We start from the raw sequence: 21,298 nt of genomic DNA, 5'->3' as shown, positions 1-21,298 counted from the left end.
ATGGTAGAATGAGGTAAAAGGGCCACAAAAGAACAAGCATGTTTGACTATCATATGTCGTCATTCAAATTTAAGCACCCTTTCTATTTTTAGGAAAGGCCTATGCTCCAGAATTCTATTACGATACCTACAATCCTGTGTGGCAAAACAGACACCGTGTTTATTCTTACAGTCTACAATGGACACAAATGAATCCTGATGCAGTAGATCGGATTGTTGCATACCGGTTGGGTATCAGGCAGGTGAGAAATTTAATTCTTGTCTTTTGTTTTTTCTGTTTGTGGTTCTGTGAAGGCCTTGTTATTATGATATGTTGCTATAAATTTTTAATCATTTTGCATATTCCAGAATGTATTTTCCCACATGATAGATAATCGTGCTTTACGTAGAATTGTTCTGAGTTAACCACAAATGTTTGGAATTAACTTACGTTTTCTACTGTGCCAGCAGACATTTTAAAGTGACATCCTTTGAGCCTTCTGAAATCCTTCACAGGGAGATATGCAATAGAAATAACATTGGATTCTTGCTATGAAAGAAACATTTAGGATGTGCTCACTCTTACCTGTGCTGCATAATTCTTTGTCTTATTTCCTAAGGAGATAGAAGTCTTACTTATTTTTAATCGAAGGGTTTCAAAGTATAGAGAGAGGATATTTTAAGAGTGAATTTAATGTATCTGAAGAATAGAAATAATTTAGCACATACAATCAAGTACAGTGTTTTCCTAAGGTAGCTGAAGATTACGGGTTTTGTGAAAATAGATCTTTAGGAATGAACCGTCCTTAAGCCTTGTTATCCTTTGTTGATGCAAATGATATTTCTGAAATTTAAATGCAGGTCTTTACATTGTTTCCTATTTATATAGTGTATTATCAGGGGTTACTGTTTCTGTATAACAAAATGTTTTCCAAGAGTTATTTGATCCCCTCACAACTTTGTATTATCCACAGATTTAAAAAGTGTTGTTTTCCACTTCCTTAATGAAATCACAGAATAGCATTTTGAGTTTCTACAGTAAAGAGGACAAAATTTGCTTGGAGGAAGATTGATCAACCACCAATAACCCACTCAGTTGCATTATCATAAAACTAGTGTGTTTCTACCTTGTTCAAGAAGTTAAAATAAAAGGCTGTGTAAGATACAGCATTCAAATTAGGATAAATTGTTAGTTGAATATTCTTGCCTTTCTTGTCTAATAAGCAAAAAGAAAAAGAAAAAAAAAACCTTTTCTAGTGGATGTATCCTGGTATTTGGTAATCATCACTTTCTTGTCTAAGCATTCACAGGTCACAGACACAGCAGACAGCAATGGATCATTGAGAAACTTTCTTTTTATCCCTCATTTACTTTAGTACCTAAGGATATCTGAGTAAATCTTAAACCGGTATCAAAATTGTTTGTTCTATTTGTTCTAATTTGATGATAATCTTCTCTGATAGAGAAAATATACACAAGAAAGTTTAGCAGTTTTTTCTCCTTCAGCTGGTGGACTTATCTTTTTTCTTTTCCTTTTCCTTTTTCTTTTTCTTTTCTTACCTTTTCTCTCTCTCTCTCTCTCTTTTTTAACTGAACACAGCTAACATTTTTAGATCTTTCATATTTGGAACTTCTTAGAGCATTCTTGACTTTAGACACATCAACTCATTTTCTAAGTCCTTATCACTTGATTTGGTCATTCACATTCAACTTGTATTATCTATATTTTGAAATACCTAAGAACTAAATACCAAATTGCTATCTGTAAAATTAAATTATTTTCCTTACATGTCTTTCCTTTTTTCTGGTTATAGTTTATTTGCAATGATAAAGTCAGGAGTTCATCTTTGGTTTCTCACTTTCTTTAGGTATATTTTCTTGGAGTATCTGGGAAATGGCCCACTGCTCCCTGTAAACCCGTTTTTGGTCTGCACAATTTTCCCAACTCTGCTCATTGTTCCCTTCCTTTGTTCTCACGGTCCTCAAAACTTTCATTCCTAACATCTCTACTTTCTACGTCAAATTCAGCAGAAAAGTAGTTACCATAAAAGTCTTCCCCCCCAAATACATTTTTAGTAGAATTAGACTTCCTCCTAATAGAGATCTGGCTAATTGAAGTCCGTCCTTCTCATTTACATCTTGTAAATGAGTTATTATTACTTATAAATAACTTTCTGCACTATGTTTCGCTACGATTACTACACTATTTTCCAATGGCAGTTTCTCTTCTTTCCAGATTTTCCTTTTCTACATTAACATCTCCTATAAATTCCTATCGTTATGTTTCTGAATCATAAAACTAGTATATAACTCCCTGATATGCAGTGACATACATTTTCCAGTCACTGTGTTGTTCCTTGTGAACAAATTAGATAATTTCCCCATACCCCGCTACTTTAGAATAAATTACATATGTGTGCCTATTTGTGTATAATTTTCCCTATGTTTTTATAAATTATGAATTCCAGACATACTTGGCTTGCAATTCTAGCCAGTCTAGCCTCATCATTTTTTAGCTAGATACCCTTGAGCCAGTTTCTGAACAAACCTAAGCCTAGGTTCCTACCCTGCAAATTGAAAATAATGATACCTATTGGGCAATTTCATGTGGAGTGGAATATATCTGCACTTGTCCCACAGGCCAGCTTCCCCTGTGCAGGGCACTCCTTACTTGAACATCTGTGACAATTCTTATGCTCAGCCACCAGAGTTGTATAAGGACTAAAAAAAAAAACAAAACCAAAAAACAAAGAAACTGCATTTTGAGACCTTAACACAGCTACTATATTTTAGTTTTATTTGGTATGCCATACATCCTAGGCCTAAGAATTATTCCAAGCCATGGTTTTCACAAAATAATTTCTGGACATTTTGTCCCTGTGTCTTATTTTCATTTCAAACCTGTTGTCTTCCATAATATCCATTTTACAGACTCACATTTTTCTCTTCCACCTTGAGTCTTAGTCTAAAGCCTTCTTGATCAGATCAGTAAGGCTGCTGCTAATACTATTCTTTCCAAGTTTGTTAGATTCATGACTTCCACTAGAGGAAAACATACTTCTGGTGTTATAAGCCTTAGTCAGGAAAACAATTCCTGTATCTCACACAATTTGTGAGGCTAACTCTTTCCTTGCCTCGCTTCTTTCTGGGTTTCTTTATTCTTAGGATTTTCTTTTATGTGTAGAAATAAGTATTATTTCTTTCTATGGTGCTTTTTTTATGTTGCTCCATTTTAATTGGTAATTTTACTCAGATACTGTGTCTTGCCAAGAGAAAGTTTCATACATATTTTGGGGAGATCTCAATAAGGAGTAATGGCCTCATGTAGATCTGCCAATGTGAATAGGAAGATGTCGTTTGTAGAACAGAAAGAACATGTACATCCACTTGTTTTTGCCACTACCATGTTATTTACACTTAACCCTTACATGAAAAAGTCTTTACATGCAAAATAGCCTCAAAGACAACATTTCTTTTGAAAATTTCCTTATACACCAAAGCTCAGGATGATAGGGCAAAAGCATCCTAGATACAATGAAAGTGATACAGTTTTTTTAAGACTATCCCCTTGCTTAATAATAGGAAACAAAAGTATTAATGTAAAGTAAGGTTATTTCTTCTATAATATCTTAGAAAATTTAGATGTCTCCTTTCTCAGGCATGTACATTTAGGTATCAACTTTTTTTTTTTTTAAAGATTTTATTTATTTATTTGACAGAGAGAAATCACAAGTAGATGGAGAGGCAGGCAGAGAGAGAGAGGGAAGCAGGCTCTCTGCTAAGCAGAGAGCCTGATGCAGGACTCGATCCCAGGACTCTGAGATCATGACCTGAGCCGAAGGCAGTGGCTTAACCCACTGAGCCACCCAGGTGCCTCTAGGTATCAACATTTTTAAATATACAATCAGATACCAGCCCTTAAAAAAAAAAAAAAATTCTTGAATTCTGATCTGATGGTCACTGCAATGAAGATTTTATATTACATACAAATGGCTTTTTTTTTTAATTTCCCAAGCTATCTCAGAATCCTGAATCAAGAGCTTTTGAATCAACTTAGATGATATTTAAATAAACATTAGGAATGTACCCCCAGCAACATAAGTTTTAGAAAATGGAAGTTCTTTCCTAGTAATTAATATTTATGCCTTTGATTATGAGATCAACTTTTCTTCAAGGGATTATTAATAATTAATGTCACATATTTCCTGTTTTTAAAGACTTATTACTTTAGCCTATATTTTTTTAAAGATTTTATTTATTTATTTGACAGAGAGAGATCACAAGTAGGCAGAGAGGCAGGCAGAGAGGGGGGGGGGAAGCAGGCTCCCTGCTGAGCAGAGAGCCCGATGTGGGGCTCGATCCCAGGACCCCGGGATCATGACCTGAGCCGAAAGCAGAGGCTTTAACCCACTGAGCCACCCAGGCGCCACAAGCCTATATTTTTATTTTGAGCCTATATATCTAAATAATTTCTTCTATCTGCAAAATATGTAGGTTAGCTAGGGCAGAGCACCTCCCCTTTTTATATTGAACATGGCTTTGATTATGTAATACATTTCTATATTGGATGAAGTCTGAAAAACAAATTTGATTTTTTAAAAATTAATGACATTCATTTCTAGAGATCCCTATTTTGTTTTTAAGTGAGAAACTATTAGAAACTTTATCTATTCTTAAATTAATCTATTCTTAAATAAAGATAATTCTTCTTATCTATTCTTAAATTATTCTTAAATAAAACCACTGCTTTATTATTAAAGCTTCAGCTGAATGGAGTTGGTAGACTGAACCCAGCATTTCTGCAGCTTTCTGGTGAAATTGGTTGATTATTTCAATTAAGCTATTTGGCCTATATTTAAATATGATGAGGAAAATTGTCTTCATATTTGTGTGTTGGCTTATATACTTTTCTTAGGAGTTTTTGCAGTGTATTTAAAAAAAAAAGGCATTCTGGAAGCACTGTTTTAAGAGACTTAAAAAGAGAAGAAATACATTATGTGAAGTCAAAAATATTAATGTGTGGAAAAAAGTTTTCTCAAAATCTTAATGTCCTTAATTTATACTTTTTAGGCTCAGCTAAACAATTGTTTAATCTCCTTAGACAGCTACTAGCCTCTAATTACTTGCTTCATTTGTTGCTTAACAGCAAAGATAAAAGGTTATTTGAATGTCTGTTTCCCTTGGTATCTAAGGAATTAAGAAACAAGGAAAACTGTTTCTGACTCATCTGAATATACATGAACAACAAAAACATTATTTGGCGACATTTGAAACATACACAACTGTAGTTTCTAATAATAAAGAACTTTAGAGTTTTATATATTTTTATGCTCTGCCATAAGAGATGCACAATGAATGTGGCTTTTTGAGTGTCCCCTTTGGAAAGTAGGGTGTTTTATTGAATAAAATAAAATTGCCACTGTTCCTGTCTCTTTGAATTATGACACATTAAAATGCTTAGAATTATCATATTCACTTGATCACACAGTCAGTCAATAAAACTTGAAGTAAATTAATCCTACAGTGATTACCAGGAGTTCAAAAAGGAAGCATTGCCCTTTGAGTCTTGTTAAAGCAATTGCTATCATAGGAATAGGTACAAAATGCCACAGGAACAGCTATAGAAATGGTTAGTACTGCCAGGTAGTGGGGTTAAGAGACGTGATCACCAATGTAGAGACTGGTTTATTAGTTTTTAATAGGTTTATATTCAATTACTTTTAATAAATAGTAATCACTAATAATGACTAATCAAGAAATCACTAATTGCAAGTATACGTTTCAGTATAATTATTAGATGAATTTATTATCAGTTTCAGTTTGGTCTTCATACAGGTGACTGTAGTGACTGAGACATAGCTTATTTTTCCTTCCACTTAAAACATTTTTTGTTATTTTATTAAATAATTTTTAAAGTAAAGGCCTTATTTTATAGTAGATCATAGTAATTGAAATTTATAAATTTATTGTATATGCAAATGACTATATGGGTGACATCGTGGTTATTAATATTGCTAAGTACCTAGTTTAATGTGTTTATAGAAGCAGAAAATTTTAAGGAACTGGCAGTATAATTGGTTGGTCATGGGGGATGACTTCTTATGCTTTAGCAACTTGAATAAGGAAAACTATTAGCAGTCTACAGATGCTGAAGTAAGTGAGATTAGAGCAATGGACATGATTGACTGAAGCCAGGTGGACAGATTTTGTTGAGAGAGATGTTTGGAGGAACTCTTGGACATAGGGCATTTAATGTCAGCCTAAGGAAGTCTGTGGAGAATTGATAGATAATCTGGATTCATTGCATAGTCTTAAATCATGAATAAAACAGCATCTTCTGTAGACTAATCTAATCATATCATATATAGTATATTAAATGATACTACTATAGAGGCAGAAAAAAAGTTAGGCACTTTTGAAGTAAGGTCGAGTAAGATTTAGGTAAGAGTCGTGAAGGGGAAAGATAGAAAAATTGAATTAAGAGAATATTGAAATAGAACTTGAATATTGATTTAATTTTTGAGAAATGATTTTTAAAAGTACAGTGACCTTCGTTCCCTCCCATTTACTTCAGTCTCTTTAGTGAATGTTCTGGAAATCATCAAATATATAGAGGAAGAAGAGAGCAGGCGGGAGAAAGTTAAAGAAGCCATTTTGTTAATGGTTTCTTTGGCTCTGGAAAAGAAATAAGCCATAAGCCAGTTCATAAAAAGTGGTTATTTCCATTTTCCAAACCAAGGATACCACACATTTACTCTTCATGTATTCCCATAAATACTAAATTCACAATGTATTTTCTAGGAGGAATAAATATAATAAATTTGAGAGACCCTGATGAGCCATGGGCCTTTGATGTGAAAGGCTTTGTGAAATAGGAGTACTTTGTCTTGGAAAATTCCAGCTACTTTTTGAAGAGTTTTTCTGAGTCTGTGGCCCTTTGTACAGATTTCATTTTGTGTAGTAATACTGCTCAGGAGAATTTTCTTGATCCTGAATGTAGTGGAAAATGAGCAACCTCAAAAAGACTTTTGGAGTGAAAGAGTGTTAAATTATTGACAAAAGTAAGATATTGAATCAAAGTTTGCATCACATTGACTGATTTGCAAGAATGATCAGATTTTTAAATTGGACTTGTTAAATTTGAATGATAGTGAACATAAACCAAATAAAGGGAGCCTGGTTGGGAACATGCTACTAGAATTTGAGTGAATACTTCCCTTCCAATATGTTAGCTTATGGGTCAGAAGCATTAGACTCAAGAACTGAAGGCAGCAGAAATGTAGAGAACATAAATTTACCGCATGAACACAGCAAGGAAAGAGGTTCCAGTGAAAAAGAAATAACTATGAGGTAGAAAAATGTGTTGTGTCAGGGAAACTAAGGAAAGAATGTGTGACTGTGATGGGAGGGTGGTATTTGTGCTTTCAAATACCTTTTTTTTTTTTTATAATTTTTTATTTTTTTTATAAACCCATCTATATGTTGCCTCCAAGAAACTCATTTTAAGCCCGAAGACACCTCCAGATTTAAAGTGAGGGGGCTTAATCTCAAATACCTTTTAAAAGTTTAAAAAAGGCCTAGAGTTAAAAAATGCTGACAAACCAGTGTTGGTTTTTTAAGGTAATTAAGGGAGCGATGGAATAAAAAATATCTAGTAGGTTTAATGTTACTCCAAGGTCAACTGATTACAAGTCAAATTAAATTACCCTGAGCCTATCCTGGTTGTCCATTTGAATTAGTACTTTATTAGGAAGAGAAACCTGATTGATATCTTTCTTTGGATAAAAGAACACCTATTAAATGTCTAAATTGCATGTCCTACAGTCTGTAAATATAGTTATTATGGATTCTATATAGATGTATAACATATATATATAAAATATATTCTGTGCTATTATATATATATATATATATATATTCATGGTCTTAAATGACTAGGATTATAAAGTTCAGTGGAATGCAGTCATTTATTCTACTTTTTTTTTTAAAGTTTATTTATTTATTTTAGATAAAGAGAGCGAAAACACAGGGTGGGGAGGGGCAGAGGGAGAGAGAGAATCTCAAGCAGTAGAGCCTGATATGGGGCTTAATTTCATGAGCCTGAGATTATGACCCAAGCCGAAATCAAACATCAGATGCTTAACTGACTGAATCACTGAGGCACCCCTTCACCTACTTTTTTTTTTTTAATTTTTTATTTTTTATAAACATATATTTTTATCCCCAGGGGTACAGGTCTGTGAATCACCAGATTTACACACTTCACAGCACTCACCAAAGCACATACCCTCCCCAATGTCCATAATCCCACCCCCTTCTCCCAAACCCCCTCCCCCCAGCAACCCTCAGTTTGTTTTGTGAGATTAAGAGTCACTTATGGTTTGTCTCCCTCCCAATCCCATCTTGTTCCCTTCACCTACTTTTAAGGGAAAAAAATACCAGAATTTGAAATGGAGAGTGGACTTTGGATTAAGAGACTTTTTTAAATTAAGCTTTTTATTTTCATTTTAGTGTAATTAATATACAAGTTTGTTAGTTTCAAGTATACAATGTAGTGATTCAGCAATTCCATACAACACAGAGTGCTTATTGCAAGTGGACTCCTTAGTCCCCATCTCCAGTTTTACCCATCTCCCACCCTCCTCCCCTCTAGTCACCATCAGTATGTTCTCTGTAACTAAGAGTCTGTTTCTTAGTTTGTCTCTCCCTTTTCCTTTACTCATTTTTTTGTTTGTTTCTTAAATTTCACATATGAGTGAAATCATATGGGTATCTGTCTTTCTCTGACTTATTTCACTTAGCATTACACTTAGCATTCTAACTCCATCCATGTTGTTACAAATGGCACGATTCCAGTCTTTGTTATGGCTGATTAATATTCCTTTTATATATACCACTTCTTCCTTATCCATTCATCGATTGAGAAACACTGGGCTTCATTTTCTTTTTTTCATGCTTTAACACTATGTGAGTTGTTTGAATTCAGATTTGTATGTGAATTTATGCTCTATATTTGTACTCTCTTTACTATATCTATTAATAAACTGAACACACTATTTTCTGTGTTACAGCAGTGGTTTTCAAATTTGAGTTTGCATCAGAATCACTTCCTGTGCTTGGGAAAACAGTTGCTGGACCCCACCTCCACAGTTTCTGATTTAGTGGGTCTGGGGTATGGCCCAAGTGTTTGTATTTTTAACAACCTCCTGTGTGATCTTGATAAAGCTGTTTCAGAGCCATACTTTGAGAACCACTGTTTTATATTGCCCTTCTATATTGAAGAGACTAAGATCAGATTCCATCTTCATCTTTTAGCATTTTCTTATCATTAAGATTCCTGTATGATCTCAATATAAAATGAATGGGTAAATGCTCTTTCAAGCACAGAGCTTGGCATATGCTGTTCAACACCATTTGTGGAATAAATGAATTTGAAATGTACATCTTATAATGGGTAACTTATAATGGGTACAGTGGGTCTCAACCAGAGCTGTATCCTCTTCTTATGCCTGGCTTGCTGTGTCTCTAACACCAGTGATTATTAAAAATATTAGTCCACAGTTGATCTTGACGATATACCTGGTAGACTGAGAACTCAAATGCAAATGTTTTCTTTGCTTCTTCCGGGAAAGATATACACAGTTCCTTAGGTTTGTATTTGTATATATTTTCAAGTTTGTTGTTGTTTTTTTTTTTTAAAGAAACCTATCAATGAGGTATTAAGTTACTTGATTATGGTATGTATGAACTAAAATTTACATCTGGTAGTTTCCTAATGACTCAGTGCTTCACGAAGAAATGTGACCACCTTGAAACACTGACACAACTCCTAAGTGACCATTTCCTCAAATTTCAAAAATGAGTGATTGTCAAAATCATCTTGAATTGGTACCCATTTTCTATTACTTTTTTTCATTTTTAATTATAAATTACCATCACTTTAGCTTTATCATTTTCAGTTTAGTTTCTTAAGATGCCTGAAAATACGGAATCATACATATTTTTATGCCATTTTCATAACAAAAGCCTGATTAGTTTTCAGCAGTTAAAATATTTTAATTTAAGTGGCTGGAACAAACAATATTTACCTTTGAATAATAAGTGCTGAACCTGACAGATTTTTAAAATATTACATGATATCTACTGCTTTACAGTTGCTTGATAATGGCTTGCCTGGTTTTTTATAATTTTCTGATCTATTTCAACCTGTACCCCTGGGGATAAAAATATATGTTTATAAAAAATAAAAAATTAAAAAAAAAATCCAACCAAGGAATGCAAAATATCATAAAGTGTTTAAGTTGCCTTAGGGAACTCCAAGACCTGGAAACCATTTTTGAAGAGATAGAGCAGGAGATTGAATAGGAATTTGAAGGCAGTAGTTTGAGTAGCTTTGTCATTACTTATTCTCATCAGCTGTTCTTGAAGTATGTAGGCCATACAGTCAGATAATATTCTAGGTGCCCTATATATACTGCCATATTTAATTATTTAATCAACATAATGAGGTAGATATTACTGTTATTCTATGTTAAGGATGAAGAAAGGGTAAGGTTAAGTAACTCACTCAAGATCAGAGAGTTAAATCAGAGGTGAAACTGAGATTTGACCGCAACCCATTTGGCGTGGAATCTGACAAGTGTAATTCAGCTGACTATTATTATCTGAGCCTTGTGTCTTTTTCTTGATCTTTTTCTTCTTTCCTCTTCCTTCTCCTTCTTCTTCATTTTTAAATGGTAGACTTTCACCTTGTTTTCTAACTTCTCTTGTAATAATTTCTTTTTTTTTGTAATAATTTCTTATTGAAATTTAATACTTCTTTTTATTAACTTTAGTTGTTATACATATTTTAATTCAAATTATATACTTCTGTGTTTATATATCTATGCCCACATAATTGAATATTATATTTTTATTCCTTTAATCTTTTCCGTATTTGAGGATACATCTACATTTCCACTTACAGTGTCTATATTTTATGCAAACCTTTCTGACTTCAGAAATCTCTTCCTCAGTTTGTTATTTTATAATTTATTCAATTATGACATGATATGAATACTTGTTTTTGCTTTTTTAATTGTAAATGAGGAAGAAATAAAATAACTGTTTGGTTTCAGAATAAACATAAATATAAATTTTAAAATATGCCAAAATAATAATACTAAACACCAAAATTCCTTTGAAATTAGCATCACTCTTGTTTAGGTACAGACATAATCTTACAAATGTTAAGCTATATTACCATACTCTGCAGAGAGAGAGGACTTGGGAAACTGGAATATTAACCTTGTTTAACTAATTTTGAAGGCTCTTATCTCAACGTCTGTGCTTTACTGCTGTGAAACTCTGTGTGCATCTATGAATCATTAGAATGTAAATGATGGGGTTTGATTGGAAAGGAGATTGGCTAGGTGGCCCAGAGCTCCCTTATGATAAGCTATCTATGTCTCCTCACCTCTTACTGCTCCTTCTATGCACACACACAGTTAAGTTTATAAATTAAAATACAAATACAAGAATAGCATCTTTGCTGTACCTTAAATAAATGAGACTAGACAAAATAGGGTTAGGCTTTATTGTAAATGAATGCTTAAGTCTACATTCTATATCTCATGTCAATTTACAAAGAGGTCACTCATAAGAAAGAAGAATTCTTTTATGTAATCAACCAAGTGTGTACTTAAGCTGAAATAATATATGAAGTACTCTGCCAAATATCTGTGAGTTGCCAAAGGGTTGAAGATGGGTAGGTAGGAGGATAGTTCTTGTCCTCAGGGGATAGATAACAGTCAATTACAATACAGTTTGATAGATATGATGATAGATGTGGATATAAGATACTGTAGGAAAACATTGGAGGGGAACCTAAGGTAACTTTGGGAGGTGAAGAATGCTGACAGAAATAGTAGCAAACTTACATGGGAAGGGTGAATAGAAGTTACCCAGATCAAGGGATGGAGGGAATTAACACATTCCTGGATATAGAGTCAGCATGGTAAATTTAGAGAACTGAAAATAAAGCAACATATCTGGATCATAGTGCAAGAGAAAAGGAAAAGATCAAGCTGGATATATGAGGGACCAAGGACATGAAGGGCCATATGAATGGTTCCAAAGAAGTTAGACTTACCTTGAGAGAAGTGGGGAGACACAGAGAGAGCCAAAATAGAGGAGTCAAATGATCATTACTGTGGTACAAAATCCAGAAGGAACAGAAGGGAATGAAAGCTGTTGTTTTATTTCAAGTGATATATAACTACCCACACCAGTGCTGCTGCCTTGGTGATTGGGGAGAAATTGCTGTGGCAACATCAGGAGGATTTGATGATTAAATGTAGATTTCAGGAAGGAAGGAAGCAAAATGGCAGAGATGAAGAAGATGTACTTATGTACTTGTTGTCTTTTGAAAATTTTATGTTAAAACAAATGAATATTTGTTTCTCATTTCAATATGTTAAGAAAATATTCTTAAATATGTTTGTTTATATTAAGAAGAAAATGAACTGCTACTGAGATGAATGCAGGCACATATTTAATGTAATGTTTTCAAGGAAATGGAAATGGTACAATTTAAAAACAAAATCTAAAGGAAGTTTCATGTTATAATGTAAAATAACTTTAATGTATATCCCTGGAACTCTTTTTCTTAAAATGCTCTAAAATTTATTCCCAGAGACTCATATCTTAGCAAAGTGACACAATAAAAAATTCATGGGTAGTTTTCTTATATTTAATAAGCAGCTCCTCTGCTTTGGGAAGCTAATTTTGAACATATATATGCTTATGCTTATGGTATAAGGTGTTGCAATAATAGGTCTTCAAAAAGAAAAAGAAACTGAAGAATATTTACACTTAAAACTATATATATATATATATATATATATATATATATTTCACTTTATACTGTCTCTTCTGTAATTTTATGTTATCCTTTCTTTAGAAAGTATCTTGGTGCCCAATAGATATTGGTAGACTAGGTTAAGTGTTTCTATATATTAACATAAAATGATTTTTACAGTATCAATTGTTTTTTGAAGGGAGCATGTTAAAGCATGTACCAGCTCCTAGATCTTATTCTTGAAAGGGGCACACATCACTTCTGTTCATTTTTCTTTGACTAAAGAAAACCCTATGACTTGATCTGAAGTCAATAGGACAAATAAGTGCTATCTTATGTACCTGCAAATTAAAAGAAATTATTTGTGAAAAGCGTGAATTACTACCCAGATTTATCTTTCTAGTCAACAGTGTTTGATTGAATATATTAATAATACCAATTGATTTTCTGATGGAAATACAACCTCGGAGAGATCTACTTCTCAAGTTTATTTCTAAAATATTAAAAGAATGAATACAGATTTTATTATGAAATTGTACCCTTTAGTTCAAAATAATGAAAGTGTAAAGAATTCAAAGGGGCTCAATAAATGTCTTTCAAGTGACTGAGTCAATAAAATTTGTTGAAATAAATGCCCCTGTATGCATATCATCTGTATAAAAGAACAATAAAATCTGAAACATGCTCCTGTATATAATTCATCCAACCCTTAATATTCTTTGATTCTTCTTTTGTAATTAGATGTTACATGCTGTTATATATACACGGGATAAAAAGTGGACTAGACAGAAAATATCCATGAGCTCAAAAGGCTCATATTCTGATAAAGAGCAGACAAAAATATATATAATTGAATAGATGGAAAAATTTTAGAAAGTGATTCATGCTGTGCAACAAATAAAGCAGAGATAGAGGAAAAACTGATATCATTAAAATTCATTCTGTATTCAGAGAATCTGCTGAAAATCTGAGAAGGTATCAAAAGTCTTTTTGTTACTTTTTCCACATGACATTATTTTGATACAATTTTTAAATCATGCTCATAGGAAGGGGACTTAAAAGTTCAATCTGGAGGAAAGAAAGAATCTAAATTTGAATAATCAAGTACATTGGCTAAAATGAAGCAATAATGATGTCTGCATTCATTTGCCATTTAAGTTTTTCTTAAAAATTAATTATAAGGTACAGTAAATGACCCCAAAATTCAGTGGCTATGTCCATACTCATAATTATATTCAGGGATGTGAAATAAATCTGAGTTGGGATATAGCTTAAATCTCTCTCTATATATATATTTTTTAATTTTTGTTTATTTATTTGACAAAGATCACAAGTGGACAGAGAGGCAGGCAGAGAGAGGAGGAAGCAGGCTCCCTGCTGAGCAGAGAGCCTGATGCGGGGCCTCCCAGGACCCTGGGATCATGTCATCGTGAGCCAAAAGCAGAGGTTTTAACCCACTGAGCCACCCAGGCGCCCCAATCTATATATTTTGAAGACATATTGTGACTGGTCACTCTGTAAGCCAGTGACAATTTGCAAGATAGGGCACTTGCATAAGAACAAATTGCCAACTAAGAGGAATATATGAGGTTCTAAGAGCCCTTATCATAAGGACAAGGTCCTGCTTTTAAAGGCATTGATTATCCCAATGCTTCAAATATAACTGCATTTACTTGCTTATTTAAATATGTATTTTATGGGACACTTAGGTGGCTCAGTCAGTTAAGCTTCAGATCTTGATTTCAGCTCAGGTCATGATCTCAGAGTCGGGAGATGGAGCCCTGGTTAGGCTCTGCATTGGGCATGGATCCTGCTTAAGATTCTCTCTGCCCCTCCCCTACCCCCCCCTTCTCATGCATGCTGTTTCTCTCACTAAAAGAAAAAAAAATACATATTTTGAATTTTGTATTCTAATAGTCACAGTTTTTAAACTGGAATAGAATGTTCCTAAGTAGCTACAAAAAAGCTGGCTAGATTGTCAAGCTGATAAGAGATAGGTGACAAAAAATAAAACTGAGAAGGGAAGAGTTGCCCAGGGCAGCATGCTTACCACTAAGAAATCAAGAACTAAAGCCTTAGCTGTTTGCCCCTTCCAGATGGCTCTGTATTGCAGAATGGTTTTTTGTTGTTGTTGTTTTTTAGCCTTTCATTTCTGAAATTATGTGATGTTTTTAGTGCTCTGCATTTCTAGCCCATATTTTTTAAATAAGAGCCTGGAATGGTAATGTTAAGGATCATTCTGATTTTATTGCTAATAAACGGATAATGCTATGTGTAGCTTTATTTCATATTTTGTTTTATTGCTGAGAGTGGTATGATGATTGCTGGGGTTGCTTGTGAGATCTTATGTCAGGGCAATATGATGTTGCCTGGACCTCTTCCTGTTCCCTTTAAATAGGTACTTAGTACTTTTCAGCTGAGAACAAGGATGTGCCTCCCACCCTGAGCTAATGGGAAGTCAGAAACAGCCCTAACAACATACTCAGGAAAATTTCCTTATCCTGTGCAACTTTCCTTTTACTTAAGGAAGAAATCCATACACAAATAAACAGCTATTATGATTTCAGATAGGAAAAAAATTGGGAAGAGTGGTGGAATTCAGTAAGACAATGGCGTAAATAGTGAGCCTCTTGCTGTAAGAAATAGTGTGGTCGGGGAGCCCCTGTTTTAGGAGTTAACATTTCAGTACAGACATAAATGAGGTCAAGAGATAGGAGCCACACGGGTCATGATCTCAGGGTCCTGGGATCGAGTCCCGCGTCGGGCTCTCTGCTCAGCAGGGAGCCTGCTTCCTCCTCTCTCTCTCTCTCAGCCTGCCTCTCTGCCTACTTGTGATCTCTCGCTGTCAAATAAATAAATAAAATCTTAAAAAAAAAAAAAGAGATAGGAGCCACAAAATAATTAAGCTAAGAGATTAAAGCACCTCACAAGTATATTAAAGGAAAATAAAAACATGTAGAAATTATATATAGAGAGAGATATATATCTATATATAAAACATTTAGTTTTGTGGGCCAGATCTTCAAATGTCTATTTGACAAATAGAGTACTCTATTACAAGAAACAGTGGAGATCCAAATTAAAGATTTTTATTGTGAATCTGATCATTATAATAATACAAAGGCCTATAGGAAAGAATTGGGCATTCTGCTAATTAGAAGTATGAGTAGCAGATGTTTGCATATTGCAAGGATAAGGGTACTGATAAGATACTGGTTATGTGGGACAGGACAGTGCAGAGCCCACAGTGGATTTGCTAGAAACTAGGACAAGCAAAGAATGAAACTTTGTTTGTAATTGGTATTACTCAATGAGAGACAGTTGGTAATTAATCTAGGTGTTGGGCTTGAGTTTTTAATTAGCTATCTGTCAGTAAATCTAAGTAATGGCACAACATTTTGTCAAGATGGGCAAAATGCCTTACTTCCAATCCAGAAAGTAAGATGTATCTTCCCACTGAGTAGCCAGCTCAATAATGTTTATGCATGAATTCAATAAATATTAGTCTGAACTGTGAAAATATTAGTGACTCAAAAAAAAAAAAAAAAGAAAGAAAGAAAAAAAAGAAAAGCCTTTCCCTTCATGGAGCTGCATTCTAAAGAATAAATTAACCCATTGTCAGACAGTTGCAAAGAGCAGTAAGTTCTAGCTAACAAATGGCAAGTAAACAGATATTAGATATTATAACTTACATCAAACCTAGAATAGTGAAATCTTACTGATCCTAAACAGAACATATATTCACAATGTAATAATCTTTTGCACTATTTTACTAAAAAAGGGTGATGGTAAGTTTTTTTGGTTTTTGTTTTGTTTTGCTGTTGCTGTTGTTTTTTAAACATCAGTAAGGCCCAACTTTTCTATCAATATCCAGATTCATTTAGCATTTATCAAACTTTTGCTTTAACTCACAAAATGGAAGACTAACTTTGGTCCCAATTATTACCTCATTTTGGAAATATCCAGAGGATTATAAATTTAGGGGCACATAGTAAGCACTCAGTAAATATTAGTTATTATTTTAAAGAAAGACTCCTCTCATATTAAGATAAGTGAATATAAGCACTAATTTTGGGGGAACAAATTGTCCTGCAGATTTAATAAATGAGATGTTCTCAAAGGCAAGAAAAATGTTCTTTTCTGAACTACATTTTCACTTGCTATGCTGTAGTGCAGTATCTAGCTCAGGGTGGCCATACTAAATGCCCAATACTAATCAATAACTTATTCCTCTTTTACAGAAAGGTCTTAATGTGCCATTGTTTAAAAATAAGAAAATTTTTATGAATTGTATTAATGTAACATAAGGCTTTTTACCAATTTTATTTATATATCTATGCTATCTATGCATACTCTCAGTGCCCGTTATAGAACTCTTGACTGTCAAGGATTTATATCTACTTCAGTTATTTCTATAATCACCAACTAAGCTTAACTTTCTGGCTAAAGAGGGGCTTTGTTTTATTTTGTTCTTGTTGTCTGATTTTCAAAGAGTTCAACATTTTTTTTTAACTTGTTGTCATGATGAATTGAATTGAACTACATGCTTATGAATGCTGCCTTTTTTTTTTTTTTTTTTTTTTGGCCGCTGGCTGGTCAGTTATATTGTTAAAAGGAACTATCAACAAAGGAATTGTGGTTTTAATATATTTTAATACCTTTTTATATAACCAGATAATAACTTGATAAATATTAATGTTTCAGCAGTATTTCACATTTCTCTATTTCAATATACTTTCACTTGCTTCTATTTCCAATTTATGTGTGGTTTAGTGTGCATATGCCTAATGATACAAACTGGTGTCATTAATCATGAATGAGATAGCTTGCTTGCAACCTCAAAAGAATATAAATAAAAGTGTAAGATGGAATTTAGAAACATGAGTATATTTGCCAAGTGAAAAAATAAAACATGGTTTTAATTTGTATTCATGCAAATATTAGTACTAAGTATTTTGACATGGAATTTTAGACATCCCACTTTCTCAAAAACAGCTTTCTCAATCTTGAGACTGCACCTCTGGGAATTGCTTTGAATATCTGAAATCTTTTCTGTCATTATTAGTCTTTTGCATAAAGTGAGTCAGTCCTCCAGAGAAGGTGAAATTTTGGACTTTTCATCTTAGTTAAAGACTTAACTTCTAATAATGAAATAGGAAATGGTCTTACAAAAATGAAATGAGATGAAGGATAATCATGTAGGTGTAGAGTCTTCTGAGAGATTAAAAGTGTGTCTGATTGTTTTGCATAAAGCTGTTTCTGCATGTTTCATTAATATTGTTCTATTAAAACCATGACTTCTTTATGTCTTCCCATAACTTCAGAGATCCACACTTATTTCCAGTGGTCCCACATAGATTACCCTAGTAATACCACTTCAAAGACTAGGATGTAGTCATCCAAAGGTGCAAGTGTAAAATTTTTAAGAAGCAAAGATGCGGAGACTCTGAAGTTGGATGTATTAAAGGAGAAGTTACTTGAGTCCAAAGCTTTTAGACATTTCATGCTGTGAGCTTAAGAATTTTTTTAAGACCTATATATGCTATTCTTTATTTATATACCCCTATTTCTTTAAAAGAAAACATGCTGATATGAACATTGAAACATGTTAGCATGTGTGTTAGAGACATCAAAAAGACTTGATGAAAATAAATGGCTCAGATATGAATTTTCTCGAATATTCTTAGTGTGTTTGAAAACTTATGAATAATTCCATTTGGGGTTGCTCATCTGAGAATTGTTTTGGGCTCAGAAAAGTACTTACTCTGCCTTACTGACACTCTGGATGCCTGTTCTTTTATAGATTAGACCCAAGTTTTTAAAATTAGCACTTTTAGTAATAATGCCAGTGTCAATAATAATAGTGATGCTGAGATTTTAAATATTTTCAAAGGAAATTTTATAGTTTTTATAAATTTCCCAGTTTTTTAACAAATGTATATTTTGAAACCACTCTTCTTTATAAAGTCTTTCTAATTGACTCATCATTGTTAAAAATCTTATTCTTCCTTTTAAGTTAACATAAAATTCTTTGTAAGTTAATATAAAATTATTTTATAATGTGATCTATATTTGATACTTCTAATTAGATAAACACAAAAACTAGTAGTCAAGAGATTGCTATGTACAGAGGTATTTAATATAATTTCAACTTCAAAAAATTGTTGCTTGGAAACCAGATCATTGTAATAAATGAGCAAGTTCTGTTCAGTTAATGAGCAGAGCCACAACCCAAGATAAAGCAGGATTTCTCTATAGCGGAGTGAGAAAAGCACTCCAATATGACATATAATACAAGTAATGTAATAGGAACGTATTGACGAACAATAAGTTCAACTAGGTTTTGTTGGAGAATAGGTAAATTATGTTGACTATCTCACACAGTGGCTCTATAATGGAAGTGAGGACAGAAAATACTTTCTTTGGTTGGAAACAGAAATAAGATTCCTGAGGTCAAATATAAAACTGGACATTTTGGTAAAGGTTAGAAAATATAACTTCTGAAGTAAGAAAATAAAATTTATTGTTTTAGAATAGTAACAAGTCAAAGAATATAGCCAACTGTCAGTTTTTTTCTGTAAAAGCCACACTAGGCTAACTCTTCCCTAACACTAAAACTAAGAGTGTATTTCTCAACATTAAAAAAACTATAATTTTCATTTTCTGGTAAAATCTATTACAAAGGGGTAATAAGGTTGTACAAGCAAATAAAGAAGCACCAATTAATCTGTATATTTAAGTAGATCTGTGGATTCTTAGTGCCTCAGAGATTGCAGCAAATGAAGTATTACCACACAAAGTACTGTAAATCTTGAGAAAATGCATATTTTTTCTCCTATAAAAGGCTAGATAATATTACCTTGAACATAAAGCAGATTCTTAGTCATTATTAGTTGATAGTATGAGGATATTATGGCCATATATGAAGCAATAAAGACAGACAAATAGTGTTATAACTCTCGTATTATATATTTTATGTATGAACACAGTGCAGTTGTTTTGAAAACAAAACAAAACAAAGCTTATTTTTAGAAAAATTCCTTTTAGGATAGCAAAAATGCTAGTATTTTGGAAGATACTTGTTTTTTCCCCAAACCAGTATAACTTCTATGTATTCAAACATATATTGGAAAAGGTTAAAGTGTATCAGGGAAAAGATTAAAAAAAAAAAAGTGCATCCTGTATATAGTTCTTTCAAGCAGATTGAGGGAGGAAGGAAATGTATCTGGAAAGAGGTAGAAGGTCAAGTTCCATAAATCTGTAGTTCCTTCTCTTTTTAAAGAGATATGAGAATAATATGATAAAAAATTATTTACTTTATCAGTTATTACATGGGTATTTTTTAATGTATTCTGTGTAGTTTGGGCAGTTTATTTTTCATAGCTTTAAACCTATTTTTAAATTTAAATGCTTCTGTGGTTCAGATGTTTGGTTTTGTTGCCACACCATCTAATTAATGACTTTCATGAACTTGCAGCAAATGATCAGCCAGCTCAATCATTAATAGAATGGAAAATCTAATAGTAGATTAAGATGTAGTGTTAATAGTGCATGTCATGTACAGAATTAGATATTCCACAATGTTCAAATACTCAGCAGTTTTACTGCTACAGTGGATTACAAAGACCATCTTTATTACTGCAGAGGAAACTATAGCCTTCAATTTCTTCTTTGTGTCCAAATATAAATAGCAAATACATATAAAAACAGAAATATAAACCAAATAACCAGATTTAAGTATTCAATCCTTAACCATCCTGGAGCCTTTCGCTTTTAAGACATTTCAACTCCATTGGATGCCTTTTCTCTCCTAAATTTCTGATGAACAAATCTTGTCAAGTAATGCCCTTTGTTTTTTTATGATAAAATTCTAGTAATATGTGTAAACCACATAGAGCTGCAAAAACTACCATTTTAAATAACTATTAAAAAGAGCAAGTGCAACAAAAAGTTATACTTGAAATAGAAGAAAAACTATTAAAAAAAAAAACCTCTTTGTGTTTCCACAAGTCTAGAAGCTTCATGTGGGGTCAGGAGTATACTGTCATAATGCAAAATCCAGCTGATGGCACTAACGAACTGTATTCTAAATAAGGCAGAGTTTTTCTTTCACTATAATTTTTGTGAGGTTCCTTGTTTATTATTCAACTTTTCTCATTTTTTTGTCTTATCACACTTATTGCTCTGTGGTATGTTATGATTTCATTATTCTTTAGTATTGTTGCCCACAGCCAAAATTTTAGCTTTGTGAAAACTGGGCATTTGTCTTTTATTCTTAGTCCGGTTGTTGTTATTATTAACTTTTTTAAATTGGGCATTCCTAGTGTCTATATGAGGAACACTATATCTCAGTCTAGTTACGTTCCTGACAGATAGTATGCATTCAATTAATTTTTTTAGTAGGTTAATGATGGCACATGATAAAAAATTCCACTATTTATCACTTATGTGGGTATTGAGAAGTAAAAAGCAAAAAGTAATA

The 21,298-nt window shown here is 33.0% G+C and overlaps 1 protein-coding gene across 1 annotated transcript in view; it reads left to right on the top strand.

The window, feature by feature from the left end:
• MDGA2 (MAM domain containing glycosylphosphatidylinositol anchor 2) overlaps nucleotides 1–21,298 on the top strand; it is an 844,384-nt gene that overhangs the window by 745,835 nt on the left and 77,251 nt on the right. Inside the window, exon 10 of the mRNA XM_059373141.1 lies at nucleotides 93–241. Within this exon, the coding sequence (XP_059229124.1) occupies nucleotides 93–241 (149 nt within the window). The remainder of the gene's footprint in view (nucleotides 1–92; nucleotides 242–21,298) is intronic.

This window comes from Mustela nigripes, chromosome 13, assembly GCF_022355385.1.
Source record: "Mustela nigripes isolate SB6536 chromosome 13, MUSNIG.SB6536, whole genome shotgun sequence".
In the NCBI taxonomy this organism is placed as follows: Eukaryota; Metazoa; Chordata; class Mammalia; order Carnivora; family Mustelidae; genus Mustela; species Mustela nigripes.
The sequence above is the reverse complement of the archived record's forward strand: the minus strand, read 5'-3'. Positions and strand labels throughout refer to the sequence as shown.